Genomic DNA, 18,695 nt, shown 5'->3' with positions numbered 1-18,695 from the left:
GTTTTAGGGGTGTTCTTTGTTCCTTGTTATCCCCCTCCATTTGATTCTCAGTTGTAGCGAGATTTGCCCTTGCTCGATTGACAAATTTTCAAACTCCCTCCGTAGCATTCTGTCAATGCAGGCAATGGCTTGGCTTTGCAGCCTTGGTGTCACTTTGCAGCTGTGCACCACATCTGGTTGTTTTGGGCAGGCTGTCCTGTCTGCTGGTCCAAGCTGGGTCTCTCTGAGAGGAGCTCCTTGACCCTTTGTAGTCGCAGCGCCGCCTCGCAGGCGCGCTCTGGAGCCGCTGTGTGGAATGCGTGTCTAACGCGTTCCACTCGCCCTCGCTCCCCGTCCATAATGTTAGCTTTAATTGGCCCTTTTTAAACTTTCATGTACAATTTGGTTGTACACGGTAAATTACCACCCTCTTCGCCTTTTCCGAAGAGCACAAAAGTAGAATCCAGACTCTGCTCCCCGTGATGCTTTTTGGTGCTGCCCTTGAGTTCTTGTAGGGACAGCACTGGTGGGCAGTGTTTCTGTCAGAGGACAGACCTTTTTTCTACTGGGTTGTTTTTTTTTTTTTAATTTCTAATTTTCTTTTAAACATTGTGCTGTATTTTTGAATTGAATTCTGCATTTGAAAGTTTAAAAAGAACTAATACTTCCCGCCCAAAGAAATATCTCCACTTTAATAACTGCTGCCCAGCTCTTAGTGTGGCTAGTTAGCCAGTGTGTCCAAGTGATTTTTCTTTTCTTTTAAATATTCCTGTATTTTAGTTACTCTGAGTGTATGAGAACTTCAGGACAACATCAATGGTATAACCAAGGCTGGTCTTCACTATGTAAGAATGCCTTTGTAGGTGCTTCTGAAGTGTCAGAATGTGTAGTGTGGGCAGAATGATTCTGTTACTATACAGGTTTCATCAATGCTTGATCAGAGCATCACCAGAGCTATTTTTGAGAAAGTTGAGTTAGGTGAGGAAAAAAATTGGCAGTGCAGCATACAAAACAAATTTTGCAGTTCAAACTCAAAACAGTGATGAGTCTCTTGTTTGTACTTGGTATGAGTGAGGTGAAACAAAGCCTGGCTTTATTCTCCACATCAGGCTCATGAGCTCATGTTTCGGCTTTTCCTTTCCCCTCCCTCTCTGACACGGGCTCGTCTTTTTTTTCCTTGCTAAGCAGACAGTAACTCTCCACAATATTTTTAATCTCAACAAGATGTCCAGTGGCTGATGATGCAGAAGTGTTGCATCAACAAAGGGGGGATGATAGCTGGAGCATTCCAGGTCTGACAGGTTTGGCTGAGGAGCTGTGTATTGTGGCCACTGATTCCTCCCGGCACAGCATGCTTGCTTTGGGCAGGAGGCTACTTTTCATTGACTCCTGTTGTGTGGCTCCCTGCTCCTTATTTTAGGCTTCCCCAAGAAGTTATGACTGGGAGTTTCATGGTTTTAGATGAAAGAGCCTGTTGTCTTACTGAATTATCTCCTTTCTGTCTATATATAAAGCAAAGTTGGCAGGTAAAAAAAAAAAAAAAATAGTAAAACAAAAGCTCTCTTATGGTAATATCTGAGGCTGGATTAGAATAAAAGTGAAAGAATGATTTAATATTTTTTATTTACCTTTGTTTGTTGAGGCTGCTTGCTTACCTGAAAGCACCCAGCACTGGAACTGACCTCATTGCACTCACTGACCTTAAGATGAGCTCCTGGGCCCTGGTGGGATCTAACCCACAAAAATTTTTCCACTGAAATAGATAATGAGAAGTATTAGATTATTTAGAATAGAAAAATTAATATTATGGAATTTAAAAATAATGCATGTTTTAATCATGGATATTGAGTAGCCATGTAGTGTGCAAATGCTTGTACTCCTAAATTTTTGAGAGAAAAATTACTTTAGAGCCTAAAAGAAACATTTTTAATTTTTTAATAATGCTCTAGTGCAATATTTTAAGGTATTTTTTACTTACTGAAGTGAACCCAACTCATGAAACTTCATTCACCAAGAGTATAGCTGATGATTTTTAAAAAGGATTTAAGAACTTCCTCATGACAGCTAAATTTCTTGAAACTATATAAAAATCTGCTTATACCATAATTCACCCTTGCAGCACTGGTTTTATTGTGTGAAGAACCTATCAGAAATTGATTTAAAAGCTTGTTGTTCCCTAGATGTGCCTGTTTATATACAACTGTTCTCATTCATAGTCTGTGTTCCTTCAGCCATCTCTGCTGCTGCATCTTACACTGTTTCCATCAGGTAATACTTCCAGTCATGAAGTTGTCCCCATTTTAATAAAGGTAAGGTGGGATAATTTGTTGACTGCTACCTAAAAGCATCATTAACCATTGCAAGAGGGGAAATTAGGGTGTGGGTTTGGTGTCTTTTTTTCTTTTTCTTTTCTTTTTTTTTCCCCAAATCTTATTTTTGATGCAAAGGCTGTCGCCAGCCAGTCCAGCATGCAGAGACTCTCCCCCCTGCCATAAAACAATGAGCACATTCAGGCACAACTAGTGTTTTCAGTTATTAAAAAACGGAGCCGTCTGTCTCTGCCTGTGACTTTAATCTTTAAGCCTTTATTCCCTGTACCCCACCCCCTCTTTCTTTCCCCAACCTTTTGTTTGTGAAGTGCAGAGCTACAGGATATGTGGGCCTGGAGTTTCTGAATGTATTGTACATTCCCCTGGCAATTACAGATGTTTATAACCCTGACTGATGTTATTTCAGTATTGTGGAGGGAGAACAGAAAATTAAAGAACGCATTTTTCATTGCCCCTGGCAATCTTTAATTTTTTTTTTTTTTTTGAGTATAGGGGAGAAAAAGAAAAATGTAAACTCTTAATTTTTTTTTTTTTTTTTTTTTACAAAAATCTTGTTTTACGTTCTCAGATGAAGCACATCTGAGAGCTGTGCAGGAATATCTTCCCATAACTCTTTTGTTAGGACAGTGTGTTGCATGCAGTGTTGTAAAAACATAATAGGACTGGATTTTAATACAAAAGAAGCTCCTTAATGCAGGGTGCAAGACTTTTGCTTACTTTATTTCAAAGACAGAGAGAAGGTAGCTAAGGGCTTGTTATGATTTAAGAGGAGAATCACATACTTTTTTTTTTAATCTTTGAATAGAACACCGGAATTTTTTTTGTAGCAGAATGATTTAGAATCTGATGAGTTGGAGTTTTACTTTTGGGCTTGTTGACTCGGTGACAGAATTGTTTAAGAAAATTTATTTTTAGTAATCTTCTAGAAATATGCTCTTGGTCTGTACAAGGTTTTAAATAATTTTCTTACTGGTGGTGGTTGAGCTAAAGCTGCAGGTGCACTATAAGATTAGTGTCCTTGAATTTACAGAGAGGTGGAGAGAAGAGAATCCTATAGCAAATATGTGATCAAGGTGATAATTTGTGTGTTTCTTAGGGACTCCAGTGCATTCCAGATTTTCAGAGTAGTTGGCCTAAAACACTGAATTTAGGTAAAGTTAATTGGAGTCAAGAATTTCAAGGTGGTTCAGCAGTATCTCTCAGGTACAACTTCCATATCTATACCTGTTTTTGACTGCATGCAAACTGCTGTTTATAGGTTTTGGAAGTTTGGAGTTGCATATCTAAATGTATATTCAGGTCTGTCTACCTGTGTGATGGTCCTTATCTCCAATGACTGCTGCATGGAACTTTTCTTTAGACTGATCTTTTAAAGATATGGCAGAAGAGTGAACAAGAATTTATAGTGAGATATCCTTTGGCCAGGCAGAACTTGAAGTTAACACAATAGATAGCAAAAAAGTCTCCTTGTCATCTAATATTAAACTGATAAAAATATACTTAAAGAAATTCTAACATGTTCCAAGATGTTTGTAATTCCGTAATTCCCCAAAGCACCCCAAGGGAGGCAACAGATGCACTGTAGTAAGTTCCCCAGTTCTCTGGGAAGGAGTAAATCAACTAGTTGGTCATTAAGCATAGCACAATCTTTTTATCCTGAGATAATCAAATCCTAAAGTTGTGTTTTGCTTGTGTAAGGATTTCTGAGATGTGCTGGCTCTCTCTGTGTTACAGCATGGGGGCATGGGTGTGATCAAATCCTAGATATGCTAATGCCAAGATACCATCTTGTAAAAATGTTAAAAGAGCTTGAAAAGTTGAAGAGCTGAGTGTGAATTAGTACTGATAGAGAACAGAATTTATAGAAACTTACAACAGTAACTATAGTTACTGTTCATGGGTCTGGTTTTGTCCCTTCTCTGAGTACCAGTTTGTCGTAGTAGATTAAATATGGACAGAAATAGGAAGACATTGGTTAGGAAACATTTCAGGTGGTCTGTTCTTGGAAATCAGAGTGTTAAATTGTCTGGAAAGCTAATACAGGAGTTTACTTACTGAAATACCTTGCTGCTTTGAGGGAAAATGTGTGCACTGGAAGCTGTTTTTATGCTTCTTTCTCTGAAATGGTATGGGAAAATAGATTGAGTTATTCCAGTAATTTTTGTACTGCTTTTCTCTTGCCAGTATAAACCTGGTTTTGCATGGCTTGTCATGGGTAGTGAAAGTGCTGGTAGAGGCTGCTGTCAGCTCTGTCCTGAGCATCCTGTAGAGTCAGGGAGGCACCAGGGAGGCTTTCACTCAATATTTGTCTCACACTCCAGTTAGTGGAGAAACCCCAGGTGCAACATCCTTGGAGCTGGGAATTCTGTGTTTCTGTGTGGTGTGAACTGAGCCATTGGAGATGGAGCAGAAGACTCCAGACATGTGGAAGTCAGAACTGGAGATGGGCTCATGTCCTCACTGGTGCAACTTCAGTGCCTTTCCAGTTCTTCCAGATGTTTGATTCTTTTTATACTGCTAAGCTACTGTTTTCTCTTTCAGGTCTTGGAAATAGCTTCAAAGATGGTCTCTGTCTGTAATCTTTGAAAGATGCAAAGGACAGAATGGTCATACTTGTAGTTATATTTTTTGCAACATATTTAACATTATCACATGCAAATATTTTTTTTTTTTTTACTTGAAACTTGGCAGGAGATCTTGTAGAGAGCAAATGTAAAGCGGATATGGGTCAAGACTATAAAAAGGATTTTTTTTTTTCCCTTCTTGGTCCTCTGACCTGTTTGTTTTTCAGTGTTTACAGTAAAGACTTTATGGACCATCAGGGACCATTTATGGTCACTATGTAAGGCCCAAGTGTAATGTTACCTTGCATTTAACTCTTCAGAGCAGTGCAAAAACACACGTGGCCTTGATACCAAAACAAAATACCTCTGAATAACAAGTGTGAAACTTGAACTAATCACTCATTAGGCACTAGGAAAGCTTACTAGAACCCTGAGCACACAATAACATCTGGGGAGGTCAAAGCAGGGTTTTACAGACATCCATTTTCCATTTTTTTTACTTTGCAGCTTTTTTCCTGAAGAGTGAACCTAAAGTGTTGATTTCTTACACAACTTACTGTCACATTGTTTCAGAAATCTTATTTTATGAACTAAATGACTCCAGGCAAAAAAGGACCAGGGCACTTCATTGCCAGTTTCTAACTTTGGGTTTGATATGAATTTGTGAAGTTACAGATGCCATTTTTGTATGACATTTGGGAACTTACAAATATTGAAATAGCCTGAAATGCTTTATAGCCTGAATTCCAGAATATGAAACTGAACTTTTTTCTTCTAGGTGTAATATAGGCAAGTAGTGCACAAAACAGACAAAATCCCACCAAACACTCAGAGATAAACCAGGTTAATTACTTGGATAGTAATAGCACAGTTGATTTCTTCTATGCTTTTTTTCAAGTCCATGAAATAGTAGTTTTTCTTATTATATGCCACAGATAGTCTCCATGGCTAATGAGCTGTATAATGGCCTTCACTCTAAAATGCTGAGTAACTTCACTGTAGATTTGTGCAATATCCTAAATATTTAACTTCTCAGCTTTTACTGGTGTCTGTATTTGCATATACACATATATGAATGACACTTTAAAAAGTTAATGTTTGCTAACTAATTCAAAATTTATGCACTTTTGACTTCAAGCCAAGAAAGAAATTAATGCAGCTGAAATACCACGGTGTTGAGTAATTCAGCAAATGCTACCTTTTTCTGTAGCAGTCATCTGTATCTACTCAGAATGATTGTTGCTCTTCCAAGATATGTAGGCTTTTAAAAACCATACCACAGTTTGTGTTTTCAGCATTAAAATAAGTAGAGGTCTGTTTTGGACTCTGTCCAGTTTGTGCCCTGTCAATATAGAAATTCAGATCTAGTAATAGGTAATATTACAGAAAAGGACTTTGGTACATATGGAGGATGACGTCTTCTCTCATATGGTGCTTTAGCTCCATTTTTACACATGCTATGTATTACATGGCATTTCATGTTACAAGGCAAGGATTGTTTGCTTTGCTCTCCCCTCATTGTCTATAGGATTTTCATTTGGGGTGATTTTCTGGTTTTTGACAGAAATATTTATTTGAAGAACAGGAATTTAAATGCCAGACCCTAGTAGTCACTCATCTGGTTTGCTACATTTTCTTTGGAAATAATAGAAATGATTGTTTTTGAGGGACAAACAAGAAAGTCAGTGATAAAGAATCCCTTTAAGTTTCATCTTAATACCTCTTACACAGGATAAATTCATAAATGTTTAATTAAAAAATGATGCTTGATCTAGCTGGATGTAGCTTTAAAATCTTAATGGTGTACATATCAAAGCTGTATTCTTATTTGTCTAAAGACAAATGGTATTTAGCAGCACTGAATTTGAATTCTTGTGCTGCATAAAATTATATAATTGATTGTGCTCTTTTATTAGAGGTGTTTTATTTCTGTTCTTTCACTCCCTTTGCTTTTGTCACTGTTGTTACATGGATTTTTCTTACTGAAGGACCTAACTGCGTTTGTCTTTTTTCCTTTTTGAAGCTACTTTAAGGTTCTTTTTCCAGAAAGTGACCAGATCAAAATGCAGTATTTTTTTTTCAGTATTACATTGTATATAGGTAAAGTCTAATACTTTACCTTTGTTTGCTGCTTCTAAACTTAAAGCACTTTGGTATTGACCAGCATATAATGACTGTGCCTTGTCAGAATTTTCTGGAATAATTGCACTTGTTTTGTGTATATACACATGTACTTATGTGTCTTTCAATTCATCCTAACAATATGTGGACTGTTTATTCAGCTTTAAGTTTCTCTCTAGTTCCTGAGGCTGTTCAGTGAAGCCCTTGGCCTGCAGCAGTGTTTTGTCCCCAGAAAGTGCTCTGAAGAGGCTGAAAACATGGGACTCCTTACATACTGTAAATCCTTGCAAAGGATCTCTTGATAACCTTCATTCTTCCTGTGTTGTGTTTTTTGAGTGTGTTTTCACTTTAAGGTTTGTTTGTGATTTTTTTTTTTCTCAATAACTCATCCATTTCATATAAGCTTAATTCTGAGTACAATATTGCAATAGCTAGACCAGCATGTGATAAATTATTGTTGGAAGATACTCCTCAGTCTTTCTTAGCATGACCTTCATAGAGGCTTTATCAGCTTTGTTTGTGCTACTTCAGCATGGCTGATCAAGTTTATTGACATACTCTAATCATTGCAGGCATTTCCTCCCTTTGAAGAACACAGACTTGTTTCTGACATGTAGTTGGAGCTTACTCAAACAAGATAGATCCTTGGATATCTTGACAAAGGGGATGGTAGAGGCATTTGTGCCTTTATGCTCTTCAGAGCAATATGGCACACTGTTTCTTCTGGCAGGTGAACTATAAAGTATATTCAAGGGACTTCTTGTGTGACATCTTTGGAAAGGAGCCCTTTTATTTCTTATAAGGAGTTGTCACCTACTACTTGTAGTTGAGTTGAACTCACATTTACAAATAACTGTAATAGATGTGTTCTTTGACATTAAAGAAATAGGCTTCTTCCAATGATGCCCTTATGGCCACACTGCTTTCCCTTTCTAGCTCTCAGTTACAGACCAACCACAGTGGCTGGCTTTCATCTGAAGAGAATTCATGCAATGACATAATGCTTCTAATTTTAAGCTTTACTGTGCACCCAGAAATGTTGTGGGTTGCCAGTCTGATGATTTCTATCTAATGTTACAAATGATCTGGAGTTTGAAGCTGCACAGCTCTCTGTTTGTGCTCTGAGCTGCTGGTAGCCTGTTTGGAAATGATGGTGGGGTGTTGGAACTCCATGAGTTCCTTTTCTTTTCAATGTGTTTCCTAACAGGAGCTGTATCAGTTTTGACCCATAATTTGCATTGCTTTACAGAAGGTTCCATTATGTGTAATTCATGTTCCCCAGTTGAGTGCATGCCTCTCACCTCCTATTTCTGTTTGAATTTTGGGGGTTTCCATATCCTGTAAAACATCTTCCTTATTCATCACAGTGCCTCCCCTAAGGTAACTCGCTAAATCCTGTGGGACTTGTAACATCTCCCAGGGTGCAACTGTATGTGAAAACAGGGAATAATTTAGTTGTTTCTGAATAAAGTCTCTTAACAAAAAACAAGTGGGGGGAGGGGGCTGTGAAAGGGAAGTTGGATACTCACTGCATGATATAGACAATATTTCCTGAGACAGGAGATACTAACCTCAAAGAATTTAAAATAAAACATTGATTTAATTTTTTTTTTTTTTTTTTGAAAGTGGAATAGCGGAGGTAAAAATGGTAGAATAGTTGGTCTTTTTATCCTGTGTGCAGATGAAATTGATTAAACCTTAAAAACTCGCCTCAGTCCACCCGGTTTATTAATTGAAGAATTTCCTCTTCCCCAGAATGGGAAGTGCACATTAAAACAGAGCTTTGCCCTTGAGTAGCAATGATACTTGAGAACAGTACATTTTCTACAATCCTATTTTCTCTTCTACACTAGAGGAAATCCTAACATGGTAAAAAGCATATTTTTTTTTTAAAAAAAGTATGTTTAAGGAAGTCCTCTTTCATTTCCTTGTAGAGCATGAAATCAAATTATAGCTCATGGCCCACAATTATTTTATTTTTACATTTCAAATTCCATTTTCTGCTTCCTTTTGCTGCCAATGAACAAGAGTTGTACTGTTTGTGCAGAGTCAGCTAAAAAGATTACCACAAACAGGACAGGACACAGTAGCTTAAAGAAGCCACCACTCAGAATCTGTGCCTGTGTTCCATGCTAAACATCCCCTTTGTTTTCACACAGGGACCTGATCCCCTCTTCTTCCCTCCCTCATCAGGTTTTACCTTTTGAAGCCAAGTCAACTTTATATTGATGTATTATTTGGAATCTAATGCCACACTTTAGTTAATGCTTGCCAAAATAATACAACTTTAAAATGCTCTCATATTCTTAATCTACATTTGGTGAAGACAAACCAATTGAGATAGTGCTTTTTTTTTTTTTTTTTTTTTTTTTTTTTTTTTTTTTTTTTTTTTAAATGTCTTTTGGGTGAGCTTTTTAGTAAGGAATTGGTAGTTAATTTAGTGCTTGGATATTATAACTGGATGGTTCTAAAAGTGTGCTCAGTGCATGTATAATAAAATAGTAGTACAGTTTTGTAACTGATAAACTAATACATGAAGTGTTGCGGTTTGGTTTTTTTGTCTTCCTAGATTTAAGGGAATATTTTTCTAAATTAGTGTTAATATTATATTTTGCTGTAGGGCCCCAGCTCAGTCTGTGAGTTTGGGTATAAAATTTACAAATATGCAAAGGGCGTAAATGGAAGCTGTTTTGAGTTTATGTGCATGCAGAACTGCAACAGCCTCTGTGGTTGAGGTTGAAGGAGATTTGTTACTGAAGATGTAATATTCTGTTCCAGAATAAAACATGGCAATTACAGTGCTTTCCTGTTTTTGAAATGCATCTGATGTCTTGGGTACATCCATGGCATTTCCCTGTGAACATTGGTATAAGAGCTGGTTTTTACAAATTGTGTGTGACACCAAGCACATTTATGAGGAAAGAATTTGATAGGATGAAGGTCTGCAGCCTTGTTGCCTAGAACTCTGGGTAGTTTTTTTGTTTTTTGTTTTTTTCCAGAGAAGTTTTGAAGATATAGTAAATAATGCAAATATAGAGAATGCATGAATTTTCTCCCGAGGATTCAAAGTTCATCAATACATACTTCTAAAATACACACTGTTCTTTTTCAGTGCACTCAGTGAGTTCTTTCAGCATCCAGGAGTGAGAGCTAGCTAGGAATGATGTTGCAAGTGGTATAATTTTGTTCTTCCTGTGAAAAAAATTGAGCTGGTGGCCACTTCAGGGAAGTTTGAGTTGCTGCCTTCTGCTCTTTGGAAACTCGTCATGATCTCTGACATCTGTGATTCAATTTATCTCCTGAGTAAAGAGTAATAAATTACTTCCTTGATGACTTTTTATTATCAGATACTCCTCAAAATTCAGGAGCTAGCATGGGTTGTGTGTTCAAAGCAGGAGCTAGACCTTTTCTTTATCTTGTCTGTGAAGGTATTTTTCTTATTTTCTGAGTTTTGTGTTCCCTGTCACTTCTGTGATACAAATGAGTGCTGCTGCCTCCAGGTTTAGCTGGCACTAGCAGTCTTTGTGATGCTGTGCTGCTGCTCTTGTGTTTTTCCTGTATCTGGCTGTCATCCAGAATCTCTCAGTTCATGTTTTATCTTTCTTGTTTGTTTTTCTTCACTCAGACTATCTACTTTATTTTTTGCTGTGGTTTAGCTGCTTATCTTTGAAGTATAATTCCCATCTTTCTCCACCCCCTTGTGTTTTCTGATGACAACTTGTTTATTTCATTTGCTTTTTACAGGGCTTCATCTGAGCTGTGTGTCATCACACAAAGGCTACTCCAATAATTGATCTTTCATTTTCAAGCAAAGTAAGAAATCACATCAGCATTTATCTTTCTCAGTATTCTTGAACGTGTCTTTCATGGATGAAGTGGCACATAAAAGGTTACACCCCTGTTGTCTCTGTAGAAGAAATAATTTGAGTATCTTAGTTTAACTTTTTCATTGATTCTATGTGACCTGCTTCAGTGCAGATAAAATATTTTTGATTGCTGTTCTTCCTTATATGCAGACCTGTCCTTTGCGTGTGTCTCTGCCTTGTTCAAAGTAATTTCAAGCCATTTTCTTGCTCTGAAGGCTTTAGGAATATTCAAATAATTCCTAACTCTTCACTATTACTATTCTTGGCTGTGTAGGCACATATTCTGTCTCCTTTTTTTGAGGAGTTCAATTCTCTGACCTTCCAGTTCTGTTCCATTTTGCAGAAGACCCCTTGGTTGACATTTTGTTGTCTGGTAGTGCAGTTGTGAGTAAAATTTTCACCCTTTTTTATTCTTTTTACTGTTCTTTGAGTCTCCACATCTGCAATATTTTTATGTTCCATTTGAAAAATCTTTCCAAGTGAGGTTGTATTCATGAGGATACAGATATAATCCAGTTTTGCTTCACTGTTCCTTGTTAAATCTTACTCTGCTGCCCAAAATGATTCAGAAATATTGTTCCTTGTGTTGACTGAACTGATATCATAATAAGCTGATTGTTTACTAGAGATTTTTTAAGTAGTGAATTTGAAGTTAAACATATTCTAAGTCTGCTGTTACCATGTATATGTTATGAGGATAAAAATGTATTGCATAAGGTGTTCTGTGGTAGATGGAAGAGGGTTAGTTTTGTCATCTTGCTAACTTTCCTGATTTTAAATGTGACATTGGTGAATCCTTGTACTCTTCTCTAGATTGTTTTGTTTTAATATTTAATGAACTTTATGCATGGCTAATTGGACAATGAAGGAAATGGGTTCTAGAGTTTTTCCATGAATGTGCAGTTATTTCTCTTTGTGCATCTTCTTGTTGATATGCAATGTCCCATGGCAGACATTCTTGACCTTCTAGCAATTGGGTTGATGATTTTTATGGCTCTTTTAAAGTGTTGCCAATAGATTTGTAAATACAGCAATTTCAAGCATTTGCTTTATAACAAATGAATTTGAAGCAGTTGATTTAGAGTTTCAAGGTAAAGTGACCCCTTTTACTGAAACTACATATTACAGTTCTATGCAGATTTTGTGATCTTTTTTTGGGGAAAAATACCACACTGTACATAATGCATCTTATCAGCTGCCCTTTTCAAGGCCAGGTTTGGGTCTGGTTGCTTTGGCTTAGTTCTGGAGCATGGGATTGCTGTGCTTTAGTAGTCACTGTAATGTTTGGTAAGGCTCAAGCTGCAGCATTGTTATGTTACCAGAAAGTCCTTTCCATAGTGTTAATAAAGAATTGGACTCAATGGTTTGGTTTTCATTATTTATTCCCATTCCTTTTAAGGGTGTCAGCTGTGTAGAATAGTGTAATACAAAATATCTTAAAGTATTAAGTTTAAAACAGCCCTGTTGTATGTATTCACATTCTGATTGTTAAGTGCTTTGTTCCACTCAAACTGTTTTCATGCCATTTATTTCCTTTGGTTTCTGACCTTTTGGTTTGCACTTGGCTGGTGTATAAAGTCTGAGCCTTTTGTACAGTCTTGATGATGTTTGTGTTGAAGTTTAAGCAAGCTCTAAATCAATACAATTCCCATGACAATAAAAATGCAAACGACTTTTGAATATATAAAGTCCATCCTTGGTTTGTCAGGGGGAGATATTTGAAATGATTGGTGAAAATTCTGCAGGGGCACTGGAAATACCATAATTATCCATCTAGTGTTCTGAAGGGCTTAACATTCATTATTACAAGATGAAAGCTCTGGTAGGTTGAAATAGTCATTTGTAGCCATAATTTTTTTTTCTTTTTCTTGTAGTTCCCACCCGCTCATTCACCCATGCACTTCAACCTTGGAATGATTTCCTATCCTGAGTTCATGGGAATTAGGAACAAGGGTGGCTGTTGTCATAGTCATTGTAAAAGCCTTAAAAGCAAAAAAAAAGGCAAGGGGAAAACTGGAGAGGGTGGAGGAACAAGGAGCAGTTGTATTGATTTCTTGTTCTTCTGATCTTAAGGCCAGTGTTAAAAGTACTTAAGTTAAAGAGCTGGAGTTTTACATGATTTCTAGCTTTTCTCATCTTTCAAAATGTGCTTTTTTAGCATATGTATTTGACTTTCTAGTACTTCAACTTTAATTTTTTTTTACTTCTTTATGTTAAAGTGTTTCTCAACACTTGAGTCTGTTGCACTTTTCTGTTTTGGTATTCCAAGTATTTCAGTTACCTCAAATGAAACAAGAAAATTCGGAATGCAATTAGTGGAAGGACCAATATTCATCAAAAGCTTCCTTGAAAACTTACTTAAATCCATGAAATTCAGGTTGTTTCAATCAAAAGATTAAGGGTTCATGACAACAATACTTTGAAAAATAAAAATAACCCATAAGTGTGATAAGTAATGTCAACCTAAAGCGATCTAGGAATCAGACCTCTGTTTGAAATTACTTGTTCAAGTTATGTGGATCGGAATTGGGAGTGAATGGTGTGACATGTTGCAGGTTTTAAATTGCCTCTTCCTAACATTGAGGAATTCAAGAATTTCTTTAGACTTGTAGTAAACCTGTCTCTGGTGGTGATCATTTTTTTTTTTTTTTTTTAAATGAAATTTTGGACTTCAAAAGAGAAATGGTGGGAAGCAGATAGGGACTGAGGCTTGTGGATGTTTTTGTGGGGTACCTGGCTGCCTGTTGTTGGGGTTGCTCTGAGTGTGCAATTCCCTGCAGTGTTGCTGTGTTGTTTCTTTGGCTGTATTAGATTCTTGCTTGGATCCTTAGATTATAATTTTTAATTGAGGCAAGTGTCATGCCTGTGTTGCTACAAGCTTAATTTTCTTAGTATTTTTTTAATGCAGTGATAATAGCCTTAGACTTGAACTATCACATTTTTCCCTGGCTCTTATGACTGGATGATAGCCTATAATAGCTTAAATTCCCAAGGTCTTAATTTCAAAAGAGCTGTGGAATTCAGTGCTTACTTTGACTTGTGTTTTGTTTGTCTTTCTGGGCATTTGTACATATGCTGACAATTTTAAATGGAAATGATTTGAGAAAATGATCCTTAATCTTTTTATGCTGTGGCAATACTGACTGTGAGTTCTCCTCCAGGTGCCCAGATTATCGATTTAATGATGCTTGTGATAGATGTGACAAAAGGGATGCAGACACAGTCAGCAGAGTGCTTGGTAATTGGGCAAATTGCCTGCCAGAAGATGGTGGTAGTTCTGAACAAAATAGATCTCCTTCCAGAGGGGAAGAGACAGAGTGCCATTGAGAAGATGACTAAGAAAATGCAGAAGACCTTGGAAAATACCAAGTAAGTGAACAGTAATAATTTGTCACAAAATTTGGATTGGCAAAAATATCAACATTTCTCTTCCAGCATGCTTCTAACCATACTGGCACATCTAGCAAAAATTATGAGAAGAGAGTGAAAAGCTTTACAGAAACACAGATGCAATTCCAAAATCACATCTGCAAGTATAATGTGTAGAGAAATATTTTCCTGTAATCAAGCTTTTTGATTTAAAGAGCTGCTTGGAGTTTGGGTAGGATAATACAAAGCCAGAATATCCAGGTGAAGAACTGTTGGATGTGGTTACAGAAACTGCAGCACATCTTTGCTTTGCTCAGGAACATAAAGGGACATAATTATTGGGTTCCATTTTGAGTTGAAGAATCCAAGGAACAGGATTCAGAGTACAGAGGAGAGAAAACAAAAAATTCAGGTTTCACATGTGCAGTCTGTGCTTGATGGTGCTTTGAAAGCACTGCTGATTTGGGTGTGATTGCAAAGTGTTTGTTCTGATGTATTTCAGGGATGTGGAGTTTCTCAACAGCATGACTTTGAATCTCCAAATGTGTGGTTTTAAAATGCTTTTCTATTCCTAAACTATTCTTATTACCACAATATATTCTAGTACCGTTTGACAATTGCCTCTAAGGGCAGTTGTAGTTTTTAGTTAGGTGTGCATGTGGAATTCCATAGCAGTAAGCAAAGCTGAAGGCTGTTGCAGTTGTGGAGTAGATGGTGCCACCAATGCTGAGGAAATTATGGTAGTGTTGTCAGTAGATTGTATGGAAGGCAAAAAACAAAAAGAGGAAAGTAACTGTTGTATATTTGAATAGTTTGATACTTGTGAATTTACCTAATCAAAATTTGGTTTTCTGTGAATTGATACAAAAACTAAAAGCAAACTGTCTCTATGAATGGAATTTCTATTTTTAAAAAAAAATTTTTGCACATCAGCTTTTCTCTTTGCCCAGCAGGATCTAAATGCTGCTGAGAGAAATTTGGTGTGATAGAGTAAGAGTTTCAGTAGGGCTGGATCATGTTTAGAAGTGCCTCCAAATGCACTATACAATTACTCCAGTTTGTTCTGGTGTATAAGAAGAGGAGTAAAGCATCTGGTTCAGCATAAATTTTGGTTTATGGCAATACAGTGCTCTGAAATACTTGTATGAAAGTAAATTTCCAAAAGTTTTATGGTTAATTATAGGAATTTTCAGTGCACATTTTTATTACCCTTTGTCCTTAGATGCCTCAGGCTTATGGCATGTAAACAAAGAAAATACCTCATGTGCCTGGTTACAGCTGGGTCACTAAAGCTCCCTTTATAGAACTTAACATTTCTTCTTTAGCAAAGCACCATCTCTTCCCTCCAGTTTGCTCCTTTTTGAGAAAATCAGTGGAAGGGTGGGTGTCAACAGGGTGGCCAAAATAATAATTTTTTTTCTGAATCTGTTGCATAAGAATTAAGTATCTATGAGAACCAATCACATTTTGATGTAGTTACTGATCATTTTTCCATTCCTTTAATATAAACTTTATGTGGTTAATTCTGCTTTTTGAAAAAATTTACTAAAAACCACTAGGTTATATTCTAGGAAGCAAAAGTTAAGTCTGCTGACTGAATTTGTAGGAGAAAAAAAAAAGCAAAAAGAAAAGCTGCTGTAAGTTAAGGACTTGAATAATAAATCTGATTGTAGGATAAAAGGTAAACTGAGGTCAGCTGGCTGTACTTCTCTCTGAACCTTTGCAAGTTTTGCAGACTTTGATTTCAGTAGATTTAGATCTTTGTTGTCTACACATCTTGCAGACTCAGGTTGGTATCATGAGGCATCTTGCATTTGGCTCCTGTTTTGAAGGTTATGACTTTACAGTTAGAATTTTAATTGTTTAATGAAAGTTAAAAATGTGCTAGTCTCCAGGTAAAATGACTTTGGATGCAAACCACTGCATTAAGACTGAGTAACAACAAACCTTTGCTTGTGAAATAATCTTAATTACGAATCTTGCATCTGACTGTCACAGCACTGAATCAGTAGCTAATGTGGAACAAGACTGAAATTTTCATAGTGAAGTCCAGTAGTGCTGATCTGCTGGTAATTCAGGAAGAAATTGTCAGTCCAGATGGGGGAAGAGCAGATAAATTGGAATCCTAGGGAATTTCCTAGCCTTCAGATGAGCCTGGAAGTTCTTTATATTGACAAGTATAGGAGATCTGTGGTCTAATGGTGAATGCCTTTCTCTCTTTCAGATTCTCTGGGTGTCCTATTGTTGCTGTTGCAGCAAAGCCTGGGGGACCAGAAGCCCCAGAGTCTGAGAATCCACTGGGTATTTCTGAATTAATTGAGGTACTTGCTGAAGAATGTAGTAACAACATGAAATCATCCATTCTCAGATGTTCAAACCCCTTAGTTATGTGGCATGATGTTTATACTGTGAAGGGCAGGACACCTAAAATAACTGAGAGCAGTTTGTAGCTTGGAATAGACTTGTGACCCTTTCTGTAATTATCTTAGGGACAGGAGCATCTTTGCTCTGGAGGGATGCCATTGTAGCTTCAGACAGCAGAAAAGAGTCCCAAAACAAAGGCAGTATTCTTTGAAGACTTGTCAAATCCTGATTTGGATTCTGCCAGGTTTAAAGAAGTTAAGGTGCAGCATCAGTCATCAAAATTCCTAGGGATGCCTGTCCCTGGGCAGCCCAGCTTGTATAAAGGCAGGATATTCCACAGGGCTGCAGAGCACTGGATGCTGTATCCCCTTCCAGGCTCCTGTGAGTCAGGATGGGCATGGGGGTAGGATGTGGTATGGCCTCAGACTAGACTTAGCCAGGACCAGTCTGCCCCCAGCAGCTTCTAGAGATGAGGGGATATACAAGTGCTTCCTTCTGCCTTGATCTGGTTCCTGTTAGATTTACTGGGATGTTCTCCAGGGTTAAAACCTTTGAAGGAAACACTCACTGCAGCTGTTCTGTCAACTGAAACCTAATATTAGACAAGCTGGCAAATGCTGTGTGAGCTCTGCCATTGAACTTGGAGCTTTTATCCTTCTGTCCTTCCTAAGAGACTCTCCATTGTTCTGCCACTACAAGCTGGGCTTGGGCTGCAGTTTTTGACCTTAAAAACAGATGTTAAAGGCAATACCAAGTGTATGTGCAGGTGATAGATCAAAAATTATTTGAGACAGGATTGAACCAGTTCCTTTGAAGCACTGTTGAGTACATGACTTCCTTTATATAATTAAAATCTTTTGTCTGATGATACATTTTAAGAAATGTAGTATTTGTCAACAAAAGAAAAACGCTAAACATAGAATTTCTCTGGAAAAATAATGTGTTTTTTCTTAATGGATTGATCCTTCAAGAAGCACTAAAAAAAATCTGAAGGGGAAGTTGAATTTGAAAACTTAAACTAGTATTAGTTTTTTTGGGAGGGATTCAGAGATGGGCTTTATGGGGCACTAATATCTGTATATAAGTTCATTTTCCCAAAAAGCTGAAGTAGCAAAACTCACTGTAAAATTGTACCTTTGAGAGAGGGATGAAAAAGGGGGAGATGTCACACGTACAGTTTTTTTTCTCTTTGCTTTACTGCAGTGTTTATATTGAGTTTGGCAGCAACTTTATCGCCAGTGAGGTTTTGCTAACCAAGCTAAATGTGCAGCACCAAATCTTTCTAAGGCAGAAAATCAAACTGTTCCTGCTGCTAAGTGTGCAGCCCCTCTATGGCACGCACAGTTAATTTGACATTGGTGAGTTCTAAGCTCATTGGGAGATGCCTGAAATCAGTAAAATTGCAAGCTTGTTCAATCAATCATCCGCTTGCCTGCCTTCTGCTGTGTTGCTGTCATGACTTTTCACCCAGGCATGGTGCTGCTTTTATCTTTTTTTTCAGGTCTTGAAGTCTCAGGCTTACCTGCCATCAAGAGACCCCTCAGGACACTTCCTTATGGCAGTTGACCACTGTTTCTCTATCAAGGGTCAAGGCACAGTGATGACAGGGACTATTCTTTCTGGCTCTGTTAGCCTTGGTGACAATGTGGAGATTCCTGCCCTGAAGGTGAGTCTCTCATTTTCATTCCCCCTGGTTTTCCTGATAGAGACACACAACAAAGAATTGAGTGTTCCCATCCAATCTGAAGTTATTCCATTATTTTCAATTTTTATTTTTGTACTCTGTTATAACACAACTTGTAACAGTAAGAGGCATAGTGATTTTTAAATAAGGCGGTCAGTAAAGTTCAATAATTTAGTTGGATGAAGAGAAGACTAATCTGGATTAGCATGTTAGGCTTTCAAATTCAGAGAAGTAAAGTGGGCACATTTCCAAGATGGGATGCACCCAAGGACTGAACAAGGTTTGAGGGAGGTTATTTTTGTTTGAGATACACTGCAGTGAGAAGGTTTGCAAAAGAATCCATGTACGTAGGCTTCCAGAAATGTCTGAAAGCAAAGGAAGTGACAAGAGGAGGGCATTGAAATGCTTGATGCACATT

General features: G+C 37.4%; 1 protein-coding gene across 1 annotated transcript in view; it reads left to right on the top strand.

The window, feature by feature from the left end:
* Nucleotides 1-18,695, top strand: part of EEFSEC (eukaryotic elongation factor, selenocysteine-tRNA specific) — a 120,253-nt gene that overhangs the window by 17,344 nt on the left and 84,214 nt on the right. Inside the window, exons 2-4 of the mRNA XM_079316595.1 lie at nt 14,022-14,229; nt 16,454-16,550; nt 18,095-18,259. Of these exons, the coding sequence (XP_079172721.1) occupies nt 14,022-14,229; nt 16,454-16,550; nt 18,095-18,259 (470 nt within the window). The remainder of the gene's footprint in view (nt 1-14,021; nt 14,230-16,453; nt 16,551-18,094; nt 18,260-18,695) is intronic.

The sequence above is a fragment of the Erithacus rubecula genome (genome assembly GCF_903797595.1).
Source record: "Erithacus rubecula genome assembly, chromosome: 13".
NCBI lineage: Eukaryota > Metazoa > Chordata > Aves > Passeriformes > Muscicapidae > Erithacus > Erithacus rubecula.
This window is presented reverse-complemented; position numbering and strand designations above follow the sequence as displayed.